Raw genomic sequence first — 12,583 nt, forward strand, 5'->3', positions numbered from 1 at the left:
CATTTGGTAAAAGTGCAAAATTACACTGCAATAACTGTATTGAACTGTTCCCATGATTTGTTCAATGTCTCCCACTGTTTTACCATATTGCTAGAATAACATTTATGTGTATACATGCTTGGAGAATGGGGCCATCTCTAGAAACCTAGTCTATAAAATTAAGCTGTCATATTAATATTTAATTTAAAATGTAGCTGCCACATGCATATATACAGGAGAAGAAGGCCTGAATACATCAGCACTTAGATTCTGTGTAAAACCTATGTCCATGGGCTATTTTTCCAAATAGCAGTGAGAAAATGGTGAGGGGATCATTTGTTGATATTTCACTGTTAAAGATTTTGTGGATATCAAGGCACACATACAAATATTTTATAAAGATGTGATTTTTTATTAATAAGGACTAAGATTTATCTAGTGTTTAAAAGGGATACATACATAATTACAAAGAAGTTGTCTTACATAACATCACATTTTCTCTTAAAAACACACAAAATTAATCTCTATCCTACTAGTGTATTCTGTTACATTAAGCATATCTTTGCCAATCACACAAATATGAATCTTTGAAATTGGTAACAAGAACTTAGCCCATGCCAGAGACTCAAGAAAGTGGGTTACATTCATACAGCACCTTTGTTTTGACTGCAAAAAGAATTACTCAACTTTCACTACATCTCATGTATGGTCCTGTACAAAATCTGAGACTTTGTATCTGTAACCACAAGAAGGTGCTGTTTGCTCTTTTATTGCCATGTGAGCTACGTTGCACTCTGCCACCCATAGGCCACATAATATACAGCACACTAGACTACCCTATGTGAGGATCTATTAGTATTTATGTGTATGTTGTGTGATACTAACTGGCAAAGAAATCACTCCCTTTCTACAAATTCTTAATTAAGCTACTTGCACAGTATTTAAATATGCAATGTCTTATATTATAATTGCTCTTATTTTTACATTTCTGAATGAAACTTTGACATGCTTCAGGCTCTGCTAAATGTATGCATTTACTCTTTGTTTGACTTGTCAAAATATAAGCAATTGAGCCAGATCCACACATTACATTAAATCTGAGTTTGATTTCATTCAGTAGTGTCAGAGGACAAAGATTGTAGCCTATTGCCTATTAATTGTGGGGCAGTTAAAAGAGAAAATTATGTTGAAAGGAGGCCAGATATTGTGAAAATATAAAGCAATTAATACAATAAGTGCCCACTGCTCCAGTGAAACACTAACCGAATATATAAGGGCTAAAATCGTTGTTAAATGCTTACTAGATCAAGTCAAAATGTTTATGTTTCAAAATGATGGATCCTTTCCAATAGTATACTCTCCATGTTGTTGTTTTTTGGATGTAGGCAGATACACTGGCTACTTTAATATGTGTACAATCCTATATGTGATGGTATACATTTGAGCAAACAAGATATACACACACATAAAAATCCTGGTGGAAGATGCATGTTGCACACTGAAATCTTTAAATTGATTATTATTTATTTACTATTTATTAATTGGTTGCACGGTATTTTGTGTGCGCTTACATTCTGTTTACGTATTGCTCGTTTGCTCACAAGTGTAGAAAACAGCAACAGGAACATTCTATTTTTTTCTATTCGACATGGGGTAAAATACTTAGAAATGAATTAGGAATGTAGGGACAGAGCTATTAAATTTGGAATACGTTCATTTTCCATTTTGGGAGTGGGGTTTGTCTCCCCGGGACCCTCAACAAAAGTGTCCACTGGCTGGAGACGTGGCAGCGCCTCCGGTCATATGATTTTAGTTCAAACACAAACCCCACCCTGAAAAGATTTTTCAAATATCAGTTGTCCGTTATTTTAAAGTAAAACATGTAGCTAGAGAGATATGAAAGACCCTGCAAAATATCCCCTAGATAACTCAGCAAAAATAGTAGACACAGAATTTAGTGCTGGTGATCACCCGAAACAGTGCCATTTTTAGACGTTAGCTAGCTCTGCTGACGTTTACAGAGGCTTCAAACAGCTTCCGTTTACACTGGTAGTGATTGGACTGTCCTGCACTTACCCCGTGAGCTAACATATTGGGTGAACAAGTCCGACAATCTACACTTCAATGGAGGAACAGCCCAAAGATCGGGCACAAGAAAGGCAACATCATCACCACGGAGAAGACAAACACTCTAGTCAACATACAACTTGTCTAAAACATGATCAGAGCCACTTCCAGCGCCAGCATCAGGAAACGCAGACGAAGAAAACAGGTTGGGCCATCCGGAAAAGTGAGCTAACGCTTGCTAGCCTTAGTCAGCTAGCTAATGTCAACGAGCCGACTAGCATTTGCTAACTAATGTTAACTACATCGTGTTTGAGAGCTTAGCATACCAGCTAGCTATTCACTCAAACAATATGCTTCTGCCTTGAATAGTTTAAGAAGCGTTATAGCGGGTGAATAACGTTAGCCAACTAATTGGACCGATAGTTGGCCACTGTCGCACCAGAAACCAGCCGTTAAGTCGGCTAGCTGATGTTGCGTGACAGTTGACGCTAGTGGTGGTTTGACATATCGGGGATTGACCTTGTGCCCATTTTTCTTTTACATATGTAACTAAATAATTTCAGAAATCCCGCTGGGTCACCGTGCGCTTTAAACTCATTAACTGGTGTGAGTACATGTAATTCCCTTTCAACAGGAGTCAAATATCTATCTTATTCATTTCAGCATGCTTATGTCCAGTTCAGGAAAGCGAGCCGGCTCCACTGGAATGTTCTAGCTGCCGTTTCCTGTCGGCCATGTTAGAATATCACTAACGCTATACCGTTAGTTATCTAGCTTGTAAATAATGTTAATACGGCCACGGTACTTTGTAGTACTTGTAATGTCGTTGTCGTCTTTTGTATAGCTACTCTGTTTTGTGGCTGTCTTATGGCACAGCCAACTATTATTGGTGCCAGGGCGTGTTAATGCCTAACGAGTCAAGGGCTAGTTGACATTAGCTAACGTTAGCCATCTCTGTCAGGCCTGTTGCATGTTGTCCAGTCAACGTGAAGCCACGCAGCATCTCAATTATGAATTGATAAAGATAGTGTTTGATGCAGCTAAACAACTATTGTAACTATCAACCTTACGTTTGCTGGCAGCTATGTTAATGCTAATGAGCGAGAACATCACCTCGGTATAACAAGTGAAGCGGATGCAGCTGAAGCTTGTGTGTGCTGTGCCCACAGACGAGGGCAGGCAGCACTATTGAATTTGAAGCCCCACGTTGACACATCCGTGCCCATAAGAATAATGCATAGTTAGACCTATTTATGGTTCACTACCACTCCAAATGTATGTCATATATGCTGCTTTGAGCCCTTTTTTACATCTTGCAGCAACAGATATTTGATGTCAGATCAGATAATATCAATAAAGTTAATGGCTAATAGTATGCAGTTGACCGTTGTGAGGAATGATACATGTCCATAGTTTGTTAAATACAGTGAGAATCCAGTTCATGTTAGAATGTGTTAGGATATACATATCCAGGCAACACTACAAAGATAAACCAGCAATGGTGCTTTCCCTGTCCATCTCACTGCTCTGGACAAAGTTGCTGGACAACATAGCTTACTTAAAATTGACTGCTGCAATGAATTATCAGAAAATACTAAAGTAACCTATGAACACAATACATGGATTGTTATCAGATTATAGTGCATATTTGTGGTTTGTATAGTACACACCAATTTAAATCTGTGGTTAGCAGAGACAAAGTGTTCCAAAAAGAAATTCCAAATGTGATTATGTGTAATTCATACTTGGGCTCATTTTAAATATGAGGATGATCATGGGTACAGCATCAAAATCATTTTTTTGTATAGTGCTTATCATACAAATGAATACTTTACCAAAATTCACAAAATGTCATATGAATTGACACAGCATTATTGTATTGTATTACCTGTAGTTGTCTTTGACCAGTTATGCAGTTTTCTGCAAACTAGTGGAAAGAATTGTTGAGGTGTTATTTCAGTATAAACTGATTTTGTTTCCCCTTTCAGGCAATAAAAAAGTAAACATCAGTGAGGAGGAGGGTGAGAAGAATCCACATCTATCTGATACTGTTGGTATGTCGCATCACCCCAACAGCAATGGTAACCGACACACGAGTAATACAAATGTGAAGCAGAAGTCCACACAAAAGCTGTACACGACTGTTCAAAAAGTGAGCAGCAAAGGCTTGGACCATAAAAATATGGACCTTAAACATGACAAGGAGAAGGCTCTGGATTTGAATTATTATGAGGGTGCGCTTTTGGATAAGAAAGACTCAATGTTGCTTCAAAATGGTGTTGTAAACTGTGGCTTAATTACAAATGGCTACTCTAGCAAGGACAATGATGGCAGTGGCTCCGAAGGTGGATATACTACGCCGAAGAAACGCAAGGCCAGATGCAACAACGGCAAGAACACTGATTATGTGATAAGAGTAAAGGAGAAAGACACGCAGCAAGGCAACACTACTCAAGAGCATGGTGCTTTTATTCTTGACACAACTGTGAAGGGAGTGACTTCTAGACTTGATGGCATTAGAGTTGCCCATAAAGTAGATGCTCAATCTGCAGCTAGACGGGCTGTTGCGTCAGAGGCTTCAATGGGTGAATCTCAGAGGAAAAACTCTGATGGCAAAACAGTTGGCACCTTTGGTAAAAAGACTGAGGAAAGGCACAAAGCCAAGCTTTCCTCACCTTCAAAAGAAGACTCATGGACTTTGTTCAAGCCCCCTCCTGTATTTCCTGTGGACAATAGCAGTGCAAAAATTGTTCCCAAGATCAGTTATGCAAGTAAAGTAAAAGAGAACCTCAACAAAGTAGCTCAAGGTGGAGGAGAGGCACTACTTCCTCCTGTTAGACTGTCACAGGTCCCTATGTCTGCTATGAAAACTATCACCTCAGCTAGCTTTACTAATGGCCCTGTTTCCGGAAACGGCAACAACTGCCCATCAGTGGGTACCTTCTTTGCTCCTGCTGCTAGTAGTATTCAAACAGCCCCATCTATCCCAAGTGGCGAGAATGTAGCATCTCCTTTGGAAAGTAACTGTAGCTCTACAACCAGTCCAGTAGATGACGCATATGAGCTTAGAAAGTGTACTCTTTTAATTTACCCTTTAAATATGCAACCTGTGCTCCCTAGTGCTCGTCACCTTGACCCCCCAGCTGCTCAGACAAATCAGAAAGCCTTGGGAGATATCTTCCAGAATCAGTGGGGGCTTTCTTTCATCAATGAGCCCAACTTGGGACCAGAAGGAGGGGGTGGCCAAGTGCCCACAGAGGACAAGTCTACTGTGGTCACACCTCAAAGCGAGTGTCAGGCTGTTGCAGCCAAGGCTGCCCAGCCCTGCTTTGATGTAAGCCCATCATTCTTAGAGCCTGGCACTTTGGCTCAAGACCATGAGAAAAGGACTTGTGCCCCTTGCGATGTGTCTAATACATGTTCTCCTGCTTGTTTGATGAGTGAGGAGGAGAACAAGCTGCAACCATGTGGCCAGGAACAGACAAAAGTGGAGGCTAAGGGTGCAGGGTCTGCTGTGTTGGCCCCCAGTAAAGACAACGGTGCTAAGCCTGCACAGGGCCACGTAACCACTGTGCTGTTTGGCTCATCTAAACAACAGGCCCACTCTAAAGACATTGGCAGAAGGTGTAGCTGGACCTTTGATATTAAAGCTGCTGTCACTTATCACACTAAAGGTAACTATAACTATCTAATTTATTAAGATGAACTTATAACCATTTAAGTTGTAATCCTTAAAATTTAATTTCTGGTTGACCTGCGGTTTTTGTTTGTAATGGCAAGTGTGGTTTAATATTACAGCAAACACTCCATGAACAGCTACTTTGTCAGAAATACAAGAGAAGAGCAACTTTTTACAAACTTTGTTGTCAAAATATTGTTAGTATAGGCATTTGTCAGTAATATTTGCATCTCAAGGTTTTTCCTGGCTCAGAATAGGTTGTCAAACAGTAATCTCCTGCATTCTGGTAAATTAATATTCACTTATTTACTGTGGAAGTGTCTTGCTTTATTTTAAGGAAAACACAAAATGCAGGTGGCAGGTATTCAAAATATAATGCAGTAAGGCTGTCATGCATCCTGTATGGCTTTCAAACGTATGTTATCCCTGCTGAGTAAGGCTGCACATTTGACCTCGACAACGATAATGAACTATATATATATATATATAATATAGTTCATTATCGTTGTTGTCTGAAGGAAAACTGTAATTGTGAAATATGAAGTTTACTTGTGCTACATTGGGGGGTTAAATAACAAAGACCTCACGCAATTGGGAACACTACCACCATCTACAACCCTGTACAAAATCGCCGCTCTTTTGTGTGTTTTTGTTTGGGAAAGTAACATCTTTAAATGTGCATTTATCAATGGCACCTGTTAACCTAATGATACATTAATTTATTTTAAATAAAATGAGCATTTTTGCTCAGTTATGTTTTGTATTGCAATATGGCAGTGGCTTATTGTCCACAAATGTCAACTTTACTATCTCCAATAAAGTGCAGCTCACAGCCCCTTCTCTGCAACCTGTGATAGAGGTGGCTAGCGCAATTTAACAGCCCGAAGAGCTGGATAGCCTGATTTTGGACATTTAATTTGAGATTCAATACTACAGTTGGAACCACCGGCAGAGTCCGGTACAGCCAGACTCTGGACATTAAATCTGAGATTCCATTAGTGCTAGCTTCACAGTGGAGGGTTCACGTCCAGTTAAAACAATGCTGGCTTATCAGCGCCAGCTGCATGTGTAAGATATAGAGAGGGGAGTTGACTGCTGGCAGTTGAATGCTTTTAATTTGAAGCATTTGGCTGGAAATGTTCGGTTTGGATTAGCAATAACTTAACACAGTTCTGATTTGACTGTCAGCGAGTTAAAAGTAAACCGTGAGGCTGATATTGATGAGATTGAATTACAAATCTCAAATCTCTGGAGAAGCATAGTGTCCTGACAATACCTCATGCATGTGAAGGAAATTGTAATCTTTTGCTGCAATGGCGGACATTGATATTTTATTTTACTAACATTTTAAGGATTATAACTACGGTAAGCACTGTTAAGTCTCAAGAGATTTGATGTGCTGAATGATTGAAACAACTAATTTGATAAAAATGGTCTTTAAACTATAGTTTAGAAGTACAAGACATTTTCTGAAAATATTAATGCTGAAATAATATGCTCTTTTTCCTTCCACAGAAATGGAATTAATTTTCAACTTGCAAAAACAAGGTAAACTAAACTTGTTCTCACTTCTTCCTAACCTCCATATTTAGCAGTTTTCTCAAGCATTGGACCTAGAAATGTTCTGGCATATGACACATACACAACAACTGTAATGGGTGGGAGGCCAGGCTTTAGGTTGATTTAAGTCATAAGTGGGTGTGAAACCAAGGGTATGAATGTTTTGGTTCCAATCCAAATGGGATGTAAATGTAGAAAAACAAAATATATATTAGTTTTAATTTTTTACTCAAATAAATTTAGAGTACCTTATTGACCTTTTAGTACTTGCAGTGATTGTGTCTTTTGTCTTCAAAACCATGCTGCCTATGCAGCTCTTGCGGCACATTGTCAACATCAAAACATGGAGGAACTAGACTAAGCTGTATACATTTCTGTTAATGTTATACTTACTCACAATATGGCATTGACACTTAGCCTAGTATGTGGCTTTTTTCTTCTTTTCTATGCAGTTACAATCAAATTGTTATTGTGCATGAACACCTATACATTTAGTTCATAAGTATTTGGTAACCTGATCTTAAAACTTCTAAAGCTAACTCCATGCTATGAATTACTCTATGTGAATAAAATGTTGCTTCAGTTGTGGCACAGTGGTTGCATTAATGCCTTCAGCAAGCCTCTCCTGGGCAGTCAGCGGTATATCATGGACTAACATAATTCTATTACTTAACCGCATAAACATAAGCAACCCAAAGTAATCACCTACAGAAACATGGTTAAATGGCCGTGACTGGTGTATGGTCCTCTGATACTCTAGTCAGGCAAGTGAAATGCAGCAGTTATTCCAAACAGTCTGTTGATGTCAACACAGACATGAGTTCAATGGTATTTGAGGCTATGTTTGCTTAATGGTCAACCACCAGATATAATGAAAAATGCCATTGTTACTAGGGCTGGGTTTTGTTTGAAACTTTTTGATACTTGCAATATGTTCAATAGTTCAGTTTCTTGACTTGGAGAAGTATAAAAACAAATTCAACAAAAACCTGTTTTTCATTTTACAAAAGAAGCCAACGCTTCGTAAATGTCAAGTAAATTAGCTTTCAAGAAGGTTAATTAGGTTAAATAAAATGCCTGTTGTTTCACATTTTATGTGGTGAAGTCAGAGGTCTGATGACTGATATATTGAATAATCTAACCATTTCTTCCCCCTCTGCTGTAGATCCAAAAAGAGTAGTGGTTTATGATGAGACCAAGGATGGACCTGATCAGTGAGGTCAATGGGCTTCAGTACTTCTCTTCTGAGTGCTGCATTGATCTACCTTGGGAATCATAAATCCTGTTGAACAGATAAAGTGACAACTGTGAAAACATTGATAGTTTAGCATGGCAGATTTTCCTTGGAATCTCCGGTGGAAATACCGACTTCTTTCGGGGGCATCAGACAAACACGCACACACTCTGGAGGGACGTTAAAGGAGTTGATCTGTGCCTCTCCAACACGATAAATGGAACTTTGGAGCTGTGATAGTTGTTTGTCTCATGGCTCTTTGAGGATGATGTTCAGGAGTTCAACAAAGGAAGGTGTCATGGATTGCACCTCCCTAAGCCTTTATCCTGTTGAACTGCGGCAGCCGTCAGTCTGACTATGGGATGCCTCAGTCATTTTCTTTCTTCGCATTCAAATAAGTTCATTGGATATGTTAGACGTTATACATACACATCTGTGTGCAAGCTTGAATTCATCGTGGAAGAAAGGAGAACACACTTTGCAAAGACGGCCTTGGAAGTTATGGAATTAAGATCATTAAGAGTTAAACTATAAGTTAAGTGGAAGCTCACAGGTGAGGCCCCATACAGGAAGGGAAAACCTTGTCTTAAGTCCTTTTAGGGAATATAAGAGCCCAGAAATTAAATACTTGCTTTTTTCTTTCATACTGTTTTGTCTGCCCTAACTTGAGTGTTATCTACACTGCAGTTTGACCCCAGAGCACAGGTACAGAAGTGCCCAATTTAAAGAAAAGCTATGCCCCTTAATTTTTAATGTTTATTTACAGATGTACTCAAGATTTCAAAATCAGGTCTCATTTAAAGGAAAAAGCTTTTCCTCTTAAAGCTTTTAATACATTGCATGCATATTGTTATTAAGGTCAGTGCAGACTGTTTTTAAATTCTGATTCATGTAAACCCTCTAGTAAATGAATGCTGATTTTAGGAATTAACTGAGTAACACATTAAGAGGCATTGCTACCAATAAGGTCTTCTGCGAGTTGTGCTATTTGTTCAGCAGTAAGACTCAGGATGTCTACACAGATTGTTTTTACTGCATTTATTTCTATGTAAAAACTGTTCAATTCCTCTTTTCAAAGGAACATGAGTTGCATTTTACAACTTTTATTTTTGTTTTGTTTTTCCTGACTCCGCATTTGGTCTTTACTTTTCTGTCTTATGTCATTGTATTTCTTGCATGTTTTCTTGTGGAAATGAATGAGTTGTAAGTCACTGTTCATTGCCATACAAAGACAACTGCAACACAACAACAATTGCAATACTAATCTAGGTTCCCCTACTAGCCACTTTGTCAAACTGTGTTGAAATGTGAAAATGAGTCGTACTATTATGTTTTTATTAACATTTTACAATTTTGCAAACCAGTGTGCAATAACACCGTGTGATCCATACAATGTGTGAAATGGGTTATACGGAGCTACAAAATCATCACCCAAGATGCTGGTGGGGTTTGTTCAAAAATGTTCAAGGTGCGTTTTCATTTTGTTGCACAAATTCTTAAGTGGTCTTTGCTAAAGAGCTCACGTTGAAATATCTAATTAAATCTAGGGAGCCCAAATTTGCTAACTGGCCAGCCGTGACTTACCTTTCATCACCATCTCCAAATCGGGATTCCGTTATTCAACATAATAAAAGGAACTGTCCAGGTTTCTTTTCTCTAGGAGAGAATATGATTTGGTTAATGTGTGGATTACTAGCACTTTATGTAAACTAATTGCTTTTGTCTTTTAATTACTAGAGAGAGATATATGTGTAGTGACTGAGAAATACTCCTTAACAGAATGGCTCTGGGCTGTTACTTTTCAGAAAAAAACAGTTAAGAAATACAAATTTATTATATTTAACTCAGGTAGTGTTGATAAAGCCATGACTATGTTAAGTATTGTTTTTGCCAAATGGCCCCTGTCATGTTATGTTCTCAAATTCAAATTGTTGAATTGGAGTCCAATTATATAGTCTCTTATGATGTTATGACACAACACCAAATATTTTGAGGAAAACTGTCATGGCATGCAAGGTGCTGTCATTGTCATTTTGGGCTCTAAAAATTATAAGTTTTCTTGTTTATTTACCCTTTAAAAAAAACACATGGCTCCATGTGCTGTTTTCCATGTATACTAGACTGTAATCCTGCAGTTTTTGATGGTTCATTTTCTCCCCGATCAAGAAGTGCTTCAATATTAACACATATTGAAGCACCTCTTGATTTCTTATTGCGGAACGTCAGTGGTGTTTCTATTGGGGAGCTACACTCTGGGTATGAGCTTTCAAGTATACTTCTTTCCACTGTGTCCTGATTAGGCAGCGCTGCAGCTTGTATTCATGGGCAGAGAGGGAAAGTCGTAACTGCCGCCAGTTCTTGACATTTAACTTCCACGTCTAATCTTAGTCAGCTCTCTGGTATTTAAAATGCTTTGTTTTTTGGCTTCCATTGTACAGCGTGTGATGGACGAGTGTATTATCAAATGCTGCCCTCTGAATAAGAACAATTGTGTTGGCTTTGGTGTATGACAAAGCAACGGCATTTGAGGAGATATTGGCCACTAGCTTTTCGATTTTTTTGTTTTTCTGTGTTTGTGGAATTTGACATTTTGTCTGGCATGAAGTTACACAAATCTCTTTTTATTTCTTCTGATTGCCCATGATCCATTGACAAAGTGACATAATCAGGTTTCCATATGGTAAAGTCAAAATTGTTCAGACTGAAAGCATTATCAACTGACAGTGATGCATCTCTAGGCTTCTAAATGCAAAACAGGGTGATCAAAATGAGTAGTATGTGATGTTACTGGAGTCTTACATTTTGTCTTGCTTTTTGAGAGTACCGGTAGTCCTGTACAGGGATATCAAGGGAATCTCCCACTCTCCCACCCCTAAGGCTCCTCTTTTTGAAGCACTTAATTCAGCAAAAGGCTATGTTGAATATGCATTTATAAAGATAGGACTATTATTTAGCATTGTAGCCTGTAAACCAAAAACAGGTTCTTGAAGCTAAGTTAATCAGTGATTTCTTTTGGTGGGGGGGGGGTTGACTGACTGGCTGTTGGTTTGGTGAGAGAGTGGCCTGAACATGTGGAGTTTATATCGCCACCCACTCAGGATGTGCAATCACCTCAAGGACGCTGATGCAGGTTGAGTGACGAGTTTTGCCTCGTTTTGTGGATGTGTGCATAGCGAGTTCTTCCTATAATATGCAAGTTCCTCGTATATTTCAAATCCCCCCCCCCCCCAACCTTGTTTCAAGTTCAGGTGCCTGTGTGGAAAAAAATATACTTTTACAGCAATTTTGATTGTTTAAAATCTGCTTCCAGCGTATATCTGTGCCATTGTTTTTCTTTTTTTTTGTAACATTTGCAATGCTGTTAAAGTTTTCTTACAGATAATCCTAATTTTTTTCTTTTCTTAAACAACATGGACGCAGCTGAAAGCAATTAGCATTTTATGTGTTTTGTAGTTTTTGAAATTGTCATGGCTTGTGTTCAGAATTGTGTCACCTAAAAGCCAAAATCAGTTTGAATGGGACGGATGACAGCCGCTTGCTGGCGTATACTCATGCCAGCCCATCGTCAAGATAATGTCTGAAGTAGCACATAACTGATTTGAATTGATTTAACAAATTAATGTTTTACCATGTTTTATAAAAGGGTTTTATTTTTGAGTTATAACCTAATTTATCCATAGATTCACAATTAGGATGAGACTTAAAGGAATAAATGATACAGAAAATTAAGATGTCTCATTTTTTGTAAGTTTTGGATGATTTAGTTACTGGTAAAGGCAGATATAGAACTATTATTTTCCCCCAATAGCACCAATGTTATTCTTTTCCAGATTTTCTACAAATTACTTTAAAGAAATTAGTTAAATAGTTGTGATGGAGTGATGAGCGTTGAAACACTGCATCTCAGAGTTCCTCTTAATATATTTTTATTTGTAGTGATGTTGATCATGTTGTGAGCGTGAGTAAGGTATTAACGTGCGGTTCAACAGCTCTGTAATCTGCTTTCGCCAAAGGTACACTACTCAGATATTCAGCTAGTGAATGGCAAGCGCACAGACTGGGGG

The 12,583-nt window shown here is 38.4% G+C and overlaps 1 protein-coding gene across 3 annotated transcripts; it reads left to right on the forward strand.

Moving 5' to 3' along the window:
* Window positions 1–1,848: 1,848 nt before the first annotated feature.
* Window positions 1,849–11,323, forward strand: nufip2 (nuclear FMR1 interacting protein 2). Of its 3 annotated transcripts, none has more exons than XM_032533406.1 (4): window positions 1,849–2,269; window positions 4,035–5,720; window positions 7,241–7,273; window positions 8,451–11,323. In XM_032533406.1, the coding sequence occupies exons 1-4, from the start codon at window positions 2,104–2,106 to the stop codon at window positions 8,501–8,503; spliced, it is 1,938 nt and encodes a 645-aa protein (XP_032389297.1). In that variant the 5' UTR covers window positions 1,849–2,103; the 3' UTR covers window positions 8,504–11,323. The 3 variants fall into 3 exon arrangements, with proteins under 3 accessions (XP_032389297.1, XP_032389298.1, XP_032389299.1); XM_032533407.1 differs by having other exon boundaries at window positions 1,855–2,251; XM_032533408.1 differs by lacking the exon at window positions 1,849–2,269 and adding an exon at window positions 2,296–2,650.
* Window positions 11,324–12,583: the final 1,260 nt, after the last annotated feature.

The sequence above is a fragment of the Etheostoma spectabile genome, chromosome 13 (assembly GCF_008692095.1).
Source record: "Etheostoma spectabile isolate EspeVRDwgs_2016 chromosome 13, UIUC_Espe_1.0, whole genome shotgun sequence".
NCBI classification, from domain to species: Eukaryota; Metazoa; Chordata; class Actinopteri; order Perciformes; family Percidae; genus Etheostoma; species Etheostoma spectabile.

What these genes read in the sequence shown, in the direction of transcription:
- nufip2 (XM_032533406.1), top strand. Translation starts at nt 2,104, where the DNA reads ATGGAGGAACAGCCCAAAGATCGGGCACAAGAAAGGCAACATCATCAC. An exon ending in TGTCACTTATCACACTAAAG is followed by an intron (nt 5,721 to 7,240) that starts GTAACTATAACT and finishes TTCCTTCCACAG; the next exon opens with AAATGGAATTAATTTTCAAC. An exon ending in TTTCAACTTGCAAAAACAAG is followed by an intron (nt 7,274 to 8,450) that starts GTAAACTAAACT and finishes CCTCTGCTGTAG; the next exon opens with ATCCAAAAAGAGTAGTGGTT.